The 15,134-nt window shown below is 45.6% G+C and overlaps 1 protein-coding gene across 7 annotated transcripts in view; it reads right to left on the bottom strand.

Annotated features, from left to right (window-relative positions):
* Positions 1-15,134, bottom strand: part of DDC (dopa decarboxylase (aromatic L-amino acid decarboxylase)) — a 107,231-nt gene that overhangs the window by 36,803 nt on the left and 55,294 nt on the right. For all 7 annotated transcript variants that reach the window (XM_011947533.1, XM_011947534.1, XM_011947532.1 and 4 more), the window contains 2 exons: positions 6,774-6,840; positions 1,928-2,022 (listed from right to left, as the gene is read on the bottom strand). In XM_011947533.1, coding sequence (XP_011802923.1) covers positions 1,928-2,022; positions 6,774-6,840 — 162 coding nt within the window. The remainder of the gene's footprint in view (positions 1-1,927; positions 2,023-6,773; positions 6,841-15,134) is intronic.

Genomic DNA, 15,134 nt, shown 5'->3' with positions numbered 1-15,134 from the left:
ACGGAAAGGAGCAATAATGCAGGAAAAATGGTAATGACTCATTGTAGAGCATGAAATCCTGTCTGCTGCTGATAGGGTCTGGCTGGAATGCCCATTGCTGCGGTGCTCTGACAATGAGGCACCCTTCTATGAAAGATGAAACCTCAAGTTGTCAGTTAATGGGGAAGAGAAGAGCAGCGGCAGGAAAAGATCATGAGCCCTAAACCCGATACCCAGAGTTAGCAAAGAGCATCAAGCTCAGGCCAGCCTTGGGGAGGGCACATAAATCCCAGAGGATCACTTAGCCCTTCCTCGTTTGAAACGGTCCCAGGAAAGATATTTCAAATAATGGAGATTATCTCCCTAATACCGTGCATTTATATGATACAGAGATTTATTCTTCACTTCCCAGCACCAAACACCCTCCAAACTAGCTACCGGCAATGAACTATATCAGCTGGGTACTGGTATCACATTATAAGAACTTCTTATATACTATACCCTCTCCCCAATACTTACATAGGTCTTTGGAAGCTCCATTTACCCGCAAGGATCCATCATCTAAGTCCTAGGTTGTATTAAGTACTCAACAAGTAATTATTGAATGAATAAGTGAATGAATGTGATGGAGACATAAACCAGAATACTACTTCACTCATTAGTAGTAAGAGGATTATTCTTTCCAAAGATGGGGCCATTTGTATTCTATACCTCTGGTATCCATTTTTCTGGTATTACAACATTATGAGAATTCAAAGTTGTAATTAAAATATTGATTAGCAAGTCTGACATGCAAGCAGAGGAAGGTGTCAAGAGAAAGTTTTTCTAAGATATGGTAGAAAATAACAAAAGCACCTAATGCAAGTTCAGTATTTACTGTCCACCAGGCACTGTTTTTAAGCCCTTAAAACATGATTAACTCATCTACCCCTGACGACAATCCCACACGGGATGTATTCTTATGATATCTATTTTATGGGGCATAGGGAGGATATCTAACTCACCCAAGGGTACACAGCTAGTCCTAAGGATAAATTTAGGATTCAAACAAAGGACTCTAATGCAGAGAACTGTGCCCTTCATCCTCCATCATGTACACATGGGTGAGGTCTCACGACACCTCCTGCCCCTTGGCAGAAAGCATTTCTTTCTTGGCCAGCGCCACAGCTCCCCTGCTTTGCTACCTCCTTCTCATGGACACACTGCCAAAGATTGCCTCTCAGGACCCTCTATGGCATTGAAAGCTGAGTTCTTGGGGAGGAGAGACTTCCTACCCTATGAGCCACCACCAACAATGAAATCCCACTTGAGTCTGAAATAACACACCACAGTATATCAATAAGGTCATTTCTTTGTGTTAAGTCTGTACCAATTTACATTCTGTTGCTTTTGGAGAAGCAGAGTATTGGTCAATAATTTTGACTGCTACTTCTCAAAAGAAGCAGGCGTTTTACTTAGCATTAAAGACCATGCTTTACAGTTTCCAGAAGACTGCCTAGGGGCATTTAAATGCACTGGTAGCTTCCCGTTCAATACTGGTTAAAGTGAACACCATGTTCAGACATGTGGGCAGAACATGACTGTCGTATTGAACCAGATTGTATGGAATTGCAGGTTGGTATTTTAAATTACTCTTTTGAGTTTAAGTGCATTAAGTTTTTATTTTATTCCTACTTTCCCACAGTTTTATAAGCTAACATCTATCCTTCTGCTTGGGATTTGTGCAGATTGAAATGGAACTGAAGTGTCAGGAGTATTTCAGGAGGACAGGCTGTATGACTGAGGAAGGCTCTCAGCCCCTGTTCTGAGGAAGTGGGAATTGGTTCAAACATAACTGGCTAAAACAAACCGCGATAGCGAGAAATTGGATGTCAGCTCCTCATGAAGGGAGAGGTCAATAACAGAGCGCTGTGAAAACAGCCTTGGGGAGAGCGAAGGGCGCACCTACCTCCACTCCATTCAGAAGGTGCCGGAACTCAGGGCAGATGAATGCACTGCCTGCATAGGCTGCATCGACGTGCAGCCACATGTCTTCCTTGTTGCCTAAAGTCCAGAAGCAACTCGTGAGTCCCCAGACGGATGCCTCACCATGGAGCCTGCCAGCTGACCTCGCCCTGTCTGAGCACCCTTCTTGCGTGGAGCATGCCAACAGTATTTGCTGAACTAATGGCTGAATCCCCAAAAGGCCCCCTCATTGGAAAGCTCGAAAGCTGAGGGCAGTGTGTGTGCTCCTGGTCCCAGACACACACTAGGGAAAATGGAAGCAGCTGCACCCCTTGGTTTTCTCTCCTGACCCTGGAGGCTAAGTGTAACTCCGAGGGACCATCGTGTGACAGCCTCATATTACTCACCTGCATTTCTCTCCAGCGACACCACCCTTTCCACACACCTGGAATTCCCTCCCGGTTCCCTTTGCTAATCCATTCTCAAGTCCTCCCCCAAACATCACCCGAGGGGTTCTGCACACAGTCCACACTGACCTCTACCTGCCCCACTCCATCCCCACCACCAGGCTAAGTTCTTTATTTACACCATCTTAGACCATCCCCTGCTCCCTTCATGAACAGGGTTTCTGTTTTCCAACCATACATAGCAGCCTTGTCCTTGTGGGCAGGGGCTGCCTCATTCAGGAGCTGGGAGAGCCACAGGTGTAGCATGCTCCCTCAGTTTTGACAGATCTGGGCTCAACTCCTGCTTCCAGCAGTTCCCCAGCCAAGGGGCCCTATCTACTTCTCCAAGCCTCACTCTCCTCCCAGGAAGATGGAGATGAAACAGTACCCACAGGCCCAAGGGGTGAGCGAGGGAATATTTACAATGTGCCTGCCAGGACCCTAGCACTGAGCAGGGGAGAAATAAATGTGACTTCCATGGCTGCTGCCTCTCAGCCTCAGGCACCCAGGAGAGTAAGAGTTGAAGGGTGAAAGTCTGCAGAGAGGGCACAAGCCACCTTAGCCTCACAAGGTGGATACCAGTGTCAGGGCACCGTGGGGTAGGTGTCAGGGTCAGCACCTGACCCTGACAGGTAGGGATCCATGGATTCATTGTTCAGTCACCATCCACAGTGCTCATCGTGCAGTGAGGCGTGAGACTCTCAGGGGTACTAATTAGTCACAGTCCCAATCAGGAGGGCTCCACCGTGGTGACCTCATGGTCACTGGAACGCCCCACCTCCAATACCATCACCTTAGATTAGGATTTCAACAAATGGACTTTGGGGTGGACACAAACGTTCAGACTACAGCAAGCTTCAAATTTACACCTATCTTATGATGGGATCTGAGGTTCTTCTCAACCTTACCGCTGATCTGAGCTACAGGGATGGATATCCCATGATTACTGAGTGACTCCTCAGGGAGAAACTCTGTAAATCCTAAGGCCTTGTGCTCTTCCTGGCTCACTGCTGCATCCATCTGGGGGTATGCAAGCACCAGGTGAGACTGATTCTGGGGGAGGTGATGAGCCCCTAAGCCTCGGTTCAGGTCCACATTGCTCTGTGACCTTTGGCCTCCCATGCCCTGGGGTGGATATACATGTCCGCAGGACACACTTGACCTTGATCCAACCAAGGGCTTTCATCCTGATGATCAGACTGAGTCAAAGCTTTGAAATGCCTTATGTCTTTTATCAGCAGTGACTTTGTGGAGGACTGTGTTCCCTCTAAGCTTGCAGTTGGCCTACAACTCCTGCAGAAGGGAACTTACAGACCCCCAAGGGAAGTGGACTCTGGAGGGCTTCTCTGGTTTCCACAGGGATGCATGGAGCTGTGGGCATGTGATCCGCTAACAGCACACACTGCATAGCACGGCCCATCTAGGAACCAGGCAGACACAGAGACCTCGGCCAGAGCTTGAGCAGTTGCATGCACCAGAGGCACACCTAGCCCCGAGGCAAGGCTGCCTCAGTGGGGAGGGAAGGGACAGTCTCACACCCCTCAGGCTTCCTACTGCCAGTGACTCTTTCCTTGTGAGACTTCCCGGGAACTTGAGGCAGACCTGGCTGCCCCTCCAGCTGCACGTCCTCCCCCAGTTATGCTGGCACCTCAGGATGCAGCTTTGGCTGCCTGCCCTGTGCTATTCCCTTCCTCACTCCTTGAGATGGCCTCCTCAACTCAACCCATACCCTCATCCTCAGTTTCCCCACTTCCCCACCAGCAACCTAACTGACTTCAACTGTCCACTTTTTGTATCTCATCTGCTTCTCAGTAAAACCTGCCAGACAACTGATCCATCCAAGTAGACCAATCTGAACACCCTCACTGGCAAATCATTTCAAATGCAATAAAAAGAAAATGTCTTTCCAAAGGCAGCAATTGGAAGAAAACCATCTTCTGATTTGTTTTCTTTGTCAAATGATGGTGGGTGAATAACTTATCTGAATCATGTTAGATTATTCCAATCATACTATAGAATAAGGTCAGCTCAGGCTCTCGGAACAGTCCCGCTTGGAGTTGGAGAATGCTAAATATCTGGTGATAGGAAAATGGTAGCAGGAGAGGGAAAGTCGGTAAAAAGGTGCTGACTTAATTGTTAAGGTACCACCAACAGTTAGTAATGTACCACCATCAATAAAAATGGAATTGTTGGCTGGACACAGTGGCTCATGCCTATAATTCCATCACTCTGGTAGGCTGAGGCAAGCATACAACCTGAGGTCAGGAGTTTGAGACCAGCCTAGCCAATGTGGTGAAACCCCATCTCTAATAAAAATACAAAAATTAGCTAGGCGTGATGGTGTGTGCCTGTGATCCCAGCTACTCGGAAAACTGTGGCAGGGGAATCACTTGAACCCAGGCGGCAGATGCTGCAGTGAGTTGAGATTGCGCCACTGCACTCCAGTCTGGGCCACAGAGCAAGACTCCATCTCAAAAAAGAAAAAAGGAAAAAAAGGAATTGTCAAAACTGACCTCCCCTATGCATTCTGCCAATGAATGAAAGGGTTTTGGCATTTACCCATGTCAGCTCCTTCTGCACAACCCCAAAAGCAACCTCAGTGTTTCAAACCAAACAAATCATAAATCAAGCTCTGTCCACAGCTTCCAGCCTCTGAAAAGAAGAGGGGGCCCCAAGACAGCAGGAAGGCCTGAGCTGGATACATCCAGGGGACTGTGACTGGCAGGTGACACACGCTGGCTGTCATCTCCATGGTCCAGCGGGCAGCCTGCATTGGGCCCAGGGGACAGCAGGCCGTGTGGGCTCTGTCCGGCAGAAGACCTCAGCCCTTTAAATCCGATAGCCCTGGGGAATTACATCAGCCGGCTACTGGCCAGGACATTCAGTTCTTAGCCTGACATCTGAGTCAGAGGACTCCAAGTTGCTTGGCTGAGCTGATGAAGGTTTGTAGCTGATGAGGCCAGTGCTGTGGCTGCAGTCCTGAGTCAGCCAGTTCTATCCCTTCTTCCCAGCCCAGGGCTGTGCATGACCACTGCCAGCCAGTTGTCCTTACAGCTGTGTGCCACACAGCATACACGGTGGAGCAAAACCCCGTGAGAGTGGGTAAGTCTATGCCACCCACCTTCCAATAGTTCCCAGCACTGCCTTCCTTGCTGTGCAGCAATGCACTCCACCTTTGGGATGGTGCATTTTCCCTGCATTAATTCATTCTCTGAGTAATCCTGGGGGAAATATTGTTATTTTATGAGCCCAAGTGGGGCTTTTCTCTTCACTTTACAGAGAGCATAAATGAAGCTCAGAATGTAAGATTCAGGGGTGGGCCCTGGGCTGGACCCTAGCTTCCTTGTCACCAATTCCATGTCCAGCTCACACAAGGGCACCTGCACCTTGAGCACCGGCCTTCCCCAGCTGCTGACCCCAAGAGGGCAGGCCAACGCCCAGGAGAGGAGGGTCCACTCCTCTGAGTATGAACCATGGGTGACTCTTGGGTTAGGAGAGGTGAGAACTGTGCTTGGCTTACGCAGACTAAGGATGAAGCCAATTCCCTGGTAGCTGGCGTAGGATCTGGCACAGACCACCGGTATGTGGTCTGAAGGCCCCACTTGGGCAGCTCCACTCACAGCCAAGCGGTCAGAACATTCCCATCCCAGAGGGACAGATAAAGGCGGAGCCCCCTGAGCCAGTGTCCCTGCCCTACAAGGGTTCTTCTGTCCACAGAAGCAGCTTCAAGGCCTGCTGAGTTCCCAGAGCTACACGTCAAAGGTGAAACTTTAGAAACAGAGTTGCTCATTCACGTTCACCTCTTGAAAGTACCGCATCCTAATCTCAATGAGAAAACCTAAGATCTCTGCATGAGGGAGGGAGGAGGTGAGAGCGACCCAGGAAAACATCTGAAGCACAGATCATTGCTTGGCAAAATCCAGTTTCATCGTGTTGATTTGCTAAACTATCTTCGGCAATTTTCTTAGCTGCATTTAGTAATTCCAAAAAAGGTGAAAATGGGATATACCAGATAATTAAATTCAGGCGTGGTCGATTCTCAAATAAGGTGTATGCATGACCCACATATGAGGGTGGTTACTCTAAGATTTTGAAGAGTTTATTCTCCTCAACAGAGCCAACATAGCCTGCAATTTTACATAACTTTTATATTGCTTAGAATATTTTTTCTTACCAATAGTGTGTTGGTAGACCTAAGCTCAGCTTTTTCCAGTTCGCCCAAATTCTGACTTTGTGGAGTTCAAGCTAATGAGGTTTGTGTTATTATTGCAAATATGAGAAGAGCTGGGCAAACCATCACAATATGAAGTTAGTGACAAGAAAGAGAGATCAACGAGGAAGGCTTGCTAAATTCCCCGTATACAGAGAACATTTTCCAAAAAGAAAATGGAATCAGATACTTACAGATAGGACCGACTTCTAAGAGATTGTCAAAGGAGCAGCACGTTGTGGTCCCCAGGGTGGCAACCACCTAGAGGGTAAAAAGCAGACAACCTTTTATCCCCTGGGTGCCAGTCACCGCTGTAACCTCCACACAAGCAACCATTGACCCATGGTCCAAACCAAGGCCATGAGCCGAGATCCCAATGAATGTCTGCTACATGGAAACGCAAGGCCATGGATACACATTGAATCTTTGGGTGAAAGCATCACAACAGGTTAAGAGAAACAGATTTGCAGACAGAAAACTAAGCTCTGAGGTTAGAAACCAGGAAGTTGCAAAAGATTTTCCAGGGTGCCTTGGGGCAGAAATGAAGCATTCTACCATCTGGACAATGATACCTATATTCTACCTTATTAAATATACATATATATGTATGTGTATATATTTTAGTTAAATTTTAATTAATGTTCTATGTAACATTAGTGTAACTATGTTCTTATATTCCATATATGCATTTTAATTTAATTATAATCTAATTAAATTATAATTAAAATATACACAAGCATATTTATTTTATTTTCTATATATATGTGTGTGTGTATATATATACACATATAGAGAAAGTAAGAACATAGTTACCACTGTGGAGCGGAAGCCTGGGTTTTTTCCTAGTTTGGGGTGTGTGTGTCTGTGTGTGTGTGTGTCTGTGTGTGTGTGCATATACACATGTGCAATGCACAGAGCAAAGCAAGCGCAGTAGAGATGAGGCTCCCTCCAGCAGGGCCCAGATTGCCCAAGGCGCTCGTGGAATGCTTCTTTCAGAACAGCCTTTGGCATCAGTTAAGAGTCACACTAGGATTTTGAGCAAGAGTATCATTTACCAGCTTTAATCCTCTGCCTTTCTCTTTCTGAATGATACTGTTCCCAAAGATTAATTGAACCCTCAGGAGGTCATGAGAAAACACTGCTGACATTGAAAATAATTTTAAAAGGGATGTTCTGAGAAAGCATTGAATGCTGTCAGTCACACAACTCAAAAAATGCAGGCTAGGAGTCACTGTGGCCTCTCTCGACCTCTGAGGACCTTGTGGTGCCACGATTGCACTGGCACAGCCTGATTGTGTTGTACCCACACACATGTCTGTCTCTCCCTCCAGACCCATGGTGCTCCCAAAACCAGGGACCCTGTCTCATTGTTTTGTGTTGAGCTGAGCATTTGCACGTTGCTGGACATTGCATAGATGCTGAAACCTATTGCTGAGTTCAAACAGCTCTCTCCGAAGGATCAAAATGCACATTATGTTTACAAAACCAAAGGGCCTAACTGATTTATGGATGTCATGTAGTCTAGATAACGAAATTTCTCTGCAGATGCGACAAAAGTGTGGAATAGAATTAAATTTGTGTGACCTTTATTGAGCCCCCTGTAAAGTCTTAGCAATGCCATGTGTCCTGAGGATAAAAACAGAGAGGTCAGAAACTTGTATGTGAGAACCCCAGTTGGAGAACTTTCTGGTTCCATTTCACCTATGACTGCTTGCTTTTCACCTGGAAACCAACTTTTCCTCTTAGAGAGACGAAGTGTTCATGCCCAGGTAGCATGGAGTCAGCCTGTGGAAGGTTCATCTCAACAGCCTTGCCCTGCTCCTCGCACAGGTGGTTGGTTTGGACAAGGTACTTCTCAGACAGAGCGATGGCTGCTCAGGGACCAAAGTTTTCCATGCCAAATCCCGGGGCGTGGGCCCAAAACAGGTCCTGGCTGGACTCTGGAAGGGCTCTCTGTGTCACTGAGCTATGCCCAAGGGAGTCAGTCCCCCAAGGGGCTACCCTCGGGCACAGCAGGGGCAGTCTGTTTAAATGTAGGCTTTCCTCTTGTTCAGGATGGTGAGTCCAACAAGTCAGGAGATGACTGCCATTAAAAACAGCTTGTCCCTCACAGTCCCCAAGGGGAGGGGGACATGGGGAAGCACCAGGGTTGGTTGGGCAGCAGAGGGATGGAGGAAAAACAGCAGCAAGAGCCTGTGTTGTGGTTTCCACAGGAAGAACCAGGCAGGGCAAGGATGAGCAGGATTAGGATCAGTTGGTTTGAATAATTTCAGTGGGCTCTGGGGTCACATTTGGTCTGCTCCAGGTCACATTTGGAGCAGGGGCTGTCCCTAGATGTCTGGTACTTAGGCCTTAAGCGTTCAGGGCAAGACGAGAGTGGCCCAGAGTGTGAGAGCCCCACAGAGGAGGTGGTGGGGTAGGGGCTCTGTACTGATGATTTTGCATTTGAAAGGTGAACTTGCAAGTGAATCTTTTAAGAGCTCTAGGAACTCCCTCTCCCTGAGAAGGGCAGACCCTCCAGGGTCAGCAAGACCCAAAGGTGTCACAGCATCAGAAGCACAGACAGTAAAAAGGCACAGTGAATACAGATAGTTAAACTACGTATGTGGGGCACAGAGCCCTGCATTGGAGGCCCAACTCCATGTCACATTGGCACCTGGCTGGGCTTTATTTTTCTTACCTACAATGCAACATATTGCACTTACAGATCTGCCCAGTCTATCAGGTGCCAACGGGCTAACATCTTGCATACCTCAATATTTCTCCTGGTGCTGTCAGCCTCCTTTCTTAACCTCTGGATGTCCCCTCCTCATGTTAAGCATCAAGAATTCTCCACATTTGTTTCATTTTGGCAAGATGAGTCATTTAGTGGGAACTGAAGTCAGTGTGTTGTTTTTCTCTGCTACTTGCAATTTCATCTTGACATATAATTGAATGTTAAAGCACTTTGTCTAAGACACCTGGCTACTCAGTTGGTAGAGCATGAGAGTCTTAGAATGCTTTAACTTTGTCCTTAAGAGAATAGCGAAAAAACAAAGAATGACTTAACAATATTAATATTGCTTGAAACTTATTTTCTCAACTCCCAGAGTCATATCTTAGAAATGACATATCTCTAGTTTAGCAATTCATTCTGTTTCACCTGACTTTCTTCAGTTAAACACTAAACTAAAGGCAATAACTCCATGTTGGCCAGGCTGGTCTCTAATTTCTGACCTCAGGTGATCCACCCGCCTCGGCCTCCCAAAGTGTTGGGACAACAGGCATGAGCCACCATGTCCAGCCAATAACTTCTATTATTAAAATTAATATGTTAAGTGCGCCCTTATTAGAATTATTTTCTCTCTATTAATGTGTGCATAGAAGAGCATCTAGAATGATGCTCACCAAACAGTAATACTGCATCTCTCTTAAGATTTTGGTTAAAATAAACCTTTATTCTTAGATTCTTCTGTAATTACTGATTTTTTTTTTTTTTTTGTCTGAGTATGAAACATCTTTGTAGAAACGATAGAACTCTGCCTTGTCCTGGCAGTGGCCTAGGTTGAGACTAGGGGCGATGTTCTTTGTGGCTAACTCTGCAGCAAGCCTGATGCTGAGAGCCTTTCCTATATGATATTTAATTGCCACCACCTTATGAGTTAGATATGTTCATGATCCCCATTTTACAGTTGACTTATGTGAGCCTCCAAGAGGTGGGTAATTGTCCCAGGACACCCAAATAGGGAGGAGCAGGCCAAATGTGACCCCAGGCTTGGTTAGCTCTTGTTGTCCTGCCACATGCTGGGCAAACAGGACCCCTGGGACACCAGTCCCCGATCATCAGTTAATGAGCTCAGCACCCTGGGCCATGCAAAAGGCCCCTCCAACAAACCCATAGCACACTGTAACCTCTACCTCCCGGGTTTAAGCGATTCCCCTGCCTCACTCCAACAAACCCAAGCACTTTGCTATGGTAAGGAGGAGGCCTGGGGGCTGCAAGGACAGTGTTCTAAGTGGCTTGTCTACGTGGGGCTGAGCTACAAGTCAGCCTGTCCTAATTCTCAGAAGCCACTTTAAAGCCAGCACCTGCTCCGCTCCAGGCTCTGATTACCCCGGCTCAGCATTGCTCAATGACGCTAACCTGATTCCAGTCGCTCTGCAGAGGCATAATCACATTTGTGCAGGGGGAAGGAGGGGTAGGGGACAGTGCAGGCCTCCATCTCAAAGAGCCCGTGGTCTTCCTGCAGTGGCAGAGCCCGGCACGACCTCCTCTTCTGCATCCTTGTCCCTTCGACCAACCCGCTCTGCTCACGTAAGTGCCTCGCAGGCATCGCCCACTGTGGCCCGACCTTATCAAACTGGCTTATTAGGGAAGCAAGCTGTCCTGAGAAACAAGGGGAAACTATTACAAGCCCCAAGCTTGTTCATGGAAGGGCAATGATTCAACTTTTCTGGTTCAAACCCTGCCAAATGTGCCCCTTGCCCTCAGCAGCGAGTCTTGAATTTTAAGGGATCTACAGCCCCTTTGAGAATATAATGAAGACCATGTGGCTACATCTCAGAAGGACGCATATACTCATTATGCACATGCCCAGTTATAACCACAAGGGCACAGCTGGGCAGTGAGACAAGGCTCAGGCTCCGACCCCTCTCCTATGTGGGCCTGAACTCTCTCCGGCTTTACAATACTTTGGCTGCCAGTTAAAGACAACAAACAAGTTGCATTTCCTGGAATGTCCTGTACCCGTCTACATCTCTGTATGCTGCAGCCTTCTTCCCTCCAACAAGAAAGGCACCATGCCCAGGAGCACCTGCCTCGATATCCCCTGACACAGCTCATGTGTTCTCTCTCAGTAACAGGCTTTCCAAATCCCCTCTAGGAAGTTTATTTACGCCCTCTACCATGTATATATGCATCATTCTCATCAAATGGCGTGGAGATGGGAACACACCTGTCTTCCCCACCACGAACCATGCCATGAGGAAAGGGACCATGGCTCACTACACACCTCCAGGGCTGGTATGGTGCCGGTGCATGGGGCAGTCTACAGGAAAAAAGTGATTCTCCTCTCTGATCTGATACCTACAATTGGCCCACATCTGTGGCTTCTGTTAGCAGAATGTTCTGAATTTTGGTCTTTAGGGCAAAATTCCAAAAGAGGCATATTAATTTGGTCCTTCCATCTTCCTCAAGGAAAATAAAATTTGATTTTGTTTCTCTCAATGAAATGTGTAGTCTTCTCTTCCATGCTTCTGCCTCCTCCACCAGCTCCTTCACGTGCACAGATCAATCTCTCTCTCAGCACGTCTCCCTCCGCCCAACTTGCTCTGGCAACTGCACTATTTACTCCTCTTTCCTTCACAGGCAAACTTCTTTAGAAAGGAATCCCTTCCCACATTTTTCATTTCCTCGTTTGCCCAGTGAAATCTGAATTTCACCCATGGACACTCTAGTAAATAAACTCCTAAGAAAATCGTGACCATCCTGGCTAACACGGTGAAACCCTGTCTCTACTAAAAAATACAAAAAATTAGCCGGGCAAGGTGGCAGTCGCCTGTAGTCCCAGCTACTCGGGAGGCTGAGGCAGGAGAATGGCGTGAACCCGGGAGGCAGAGTTTGCAGTGAGCTGAGATCCGGCCACAGCACTCCAGCCTGGGCGGCAGAGCGAGACTCCGTCTCAAAAAAAAAGAAAATCGTAAATTACTTCCTTTTAGCAAATGAATGAATGAATGAATGAATGAGTCATCTCTTAGTGCCTGTATTACTTGGCACCTCCCGCAATTTCACCATTACATTTCTTTCAGTAGAAGTCACTATTTCAACATTATTTTTATGTTTAATAACTTTTTTATAAAGAAACTTTTGGCATAAATTGGTACAATATTTTTGAAGGAGAATGAGATAGTGTGTATCAAAAGTCTTGGGCTTAAAAAAACAATCTCTTTCATTAAGTAATTTCAGGGCTACAAATTGTTCCCAGGAAATTCTGATAAGTAAATTTACTTATTTACTTACCTCACTTATATAAGATACTTACGTATCTTTTTTTTGTTTTGTTTTGGTTTTTTTGAGACAGAGTGTCCTTTTGTTGCCCATGCTGGAGTAAAGTGGCCCCATCTCGGCTCACTGCAAGCTTTGCCTCCCAGGTTCAGGCCATTCTCTCACCTCAGCCTCCCGAGTAGCTGGGACTATGGGCAACTGTCACCACGCCCGGCTAATTTTGTTTTTCTATTTTTAGTAGAGACAGGGTTTCACCATGTTAGCCAGGATGGTCTCCATCTCCTGACCTCGTGATCTGTCCACCTCAGCCTCCCAAAGTGCTGGGATTACAGGCGTGAGCCACCACACCCGGCCACTTATGTATCTTACTTATTTATTTTGTTTACATAAGTTATCATAGATAAGTAAATAAGCAAATGAATAAAATTTTTAAATGCACCAATTACTACAAGAAAGAATGTAAGTAGGCCAGATGCTGTGGCTCATGCCTATAATCCCAGTACTTTGGGAGGCCAAGGCCGGCAGATTACTTGAGTTCAAGACCAGCCTAACCAACACGGTGAAACCTCATCTCTACTAAAAATACAAAAATTAGCCGGGTGTGGTGGTGTACGTCTGTAATCCCAGCTACTGGGGAGGCTGAGGCAGGAGAATCACTTGAACCTAAGTAGTGGAGGTTGCAGTGAGCTGAGATCACACCACAGCACTCCAGCCTGGATGACACAGAGAGACTCCATCTCAAAAAAAAAGAAAAACACACAAAGAAAGAATGTAAGTAAGATACAAAACTCAACTGTTTAACACTAGCTTATTGCTAGGATATATACACATATATACACACATACATATATAATAAATACATGATTTATTTAATAGGAATTCATAAAATATGAATTTTATGAATACATAAAATACATATACACACATATATGTATGTATGTGAATTCCTATTAAATAAATTACATTTATTTATTTATGTTATATGTATGTGTGTACATATATGTATACATGAGAGAGATAGCTGAGGAAGACAGAGATATAGTAGAGGACTATGCAACTTTTTAACAAAATTATATCTTTATATAATACATAATGACCTGAAAAAAATGCTTGTAATGTTTGATGTAAAGAAAGAAAATCTGACCAGGCATGGTGGCTCATGCCTGTAACCCCAACACTTTGGGAGGGCAAGGCGGATGGATCACTTGAGGTCAGGATTTTGAGATCAGCGTGGTCAATATGATGAAGCCTTGTCTTCATTAAAAAGACAAAACTAGCCAGATTTGGTGGCACATGCCGATAATCCCAGCTACTCGGGAGGCTGAGGCAGGAGAATCGCTTGAGTCTGGGAGGCAGGGGTTGCGGTGAGCCAAGATTACGCTACTGCACTCTAGCCTGGGCAACAGAATGAGACTCTGTCTCAAAAAACAAAAAAAAAGAAAATTACAAATCAGTACATACAATGAATATATAAATAAATATATATAAATGTGTGCAGAGGAAAAAAGGCTAAAAGAAAATTAAAATGTTAAACATGCCTTTCCTTTAACTTTTATTTGACTTTTTATATGCTCCTATAATTATTTTTTTTTTTTTTTTGAGACAGAGTCTCACTCTGTCACCCAGGCTGGAGTGCAATGGTGTGATCTTGGCTCACCACAACTTCTGCCTCCCAGGTTCAAGTGATCCTCCTGCCTCAGCCTCCTGAGTAGCTAGGATTACAGGTGCCTGACATCACACTTGGGTAATTTTTGTATATTTAGTACAGACAGGATTTCACCACGTTAGTCAGGCTGGTCTCGAACTCCTGACCTTGTGACCTGCTCACTTGGGCCTCCCAAACTGCTGGGATTACAGGCATGAGCCATCATGCCCGGCTGATTAGAAAATTTTGCAAGGTGATTACTACTTAAAATAAAAAAAAAAAAAGATATGATAGTTAAAGAAAAAGGGAACTTCTTTTTAGTGATACACCCAGTGTTGTATTTTGCATTTCAAGTATGATGACTAGCTTGTAGCAAACTAATAGTTCTAGACAAACACCTGAAAAATTCAAAACACATTCATGTGAAGGCATGGAAGAGCTTTAGAGACACCCAAGAGTTAAAGAGCCAAGATCGAAGAGAAAACGGAAACTCCATGGTGAGTCCAATATTCTGCTCACTGCTTTCCCAAGGGCCAGTACTGATCCTTAAGCTTCCAAGTGCTGAGAGCCTTCCATGTGAGACAGAGAGCCCTGTGTAGAGGCTGAGAAGCCAGCACGGATTTTAAGAACCAGAGAGAAAGTAGGACCTTATCTACAAAGAAGCAAAGGTAAGAATTGCATCAGGTTCTTTTTAAAAATTATGCAAGCAAGGAGAGAATGGAGCAAAATATTTGAAGGGTTGAAAGTAAAGGACTACCAACTTAGAATCCTGTACCCTTCAAAAATGAAGGAGAAATAGAGGCTTTTCAGACACACAAAAATTAAGGAAGCTCGTCAGTAGTAGATCTGACTTGCAACAAATGTTAAGAAAAATTATTCAGAAGGAAGGAAAATGATAGAGGTCAGAAACCTGGATTTAGATAAAGG

Source organism: Colobus angolensis, unplaced genomic scaffold (genome assembly GCF_000951035.1).
Source record: "Colobus angolensis palliatus isolate OR3802 unplaced genomic scaffold, Cang.pa_1.0 Scaffold268, whole genome shotgun sequence".
Lineage (NCBI taxonomy): Eukaryota > Metazoa > Chordata > Mammalia > Primates > Cercopithecidae > Colobus > Colobus angolensis.
The sequence above is the reverse complement of the archived record's forward strand: the minus strand, read 5'-3'. Positions and strand labels throughout refer to the sequence as shown.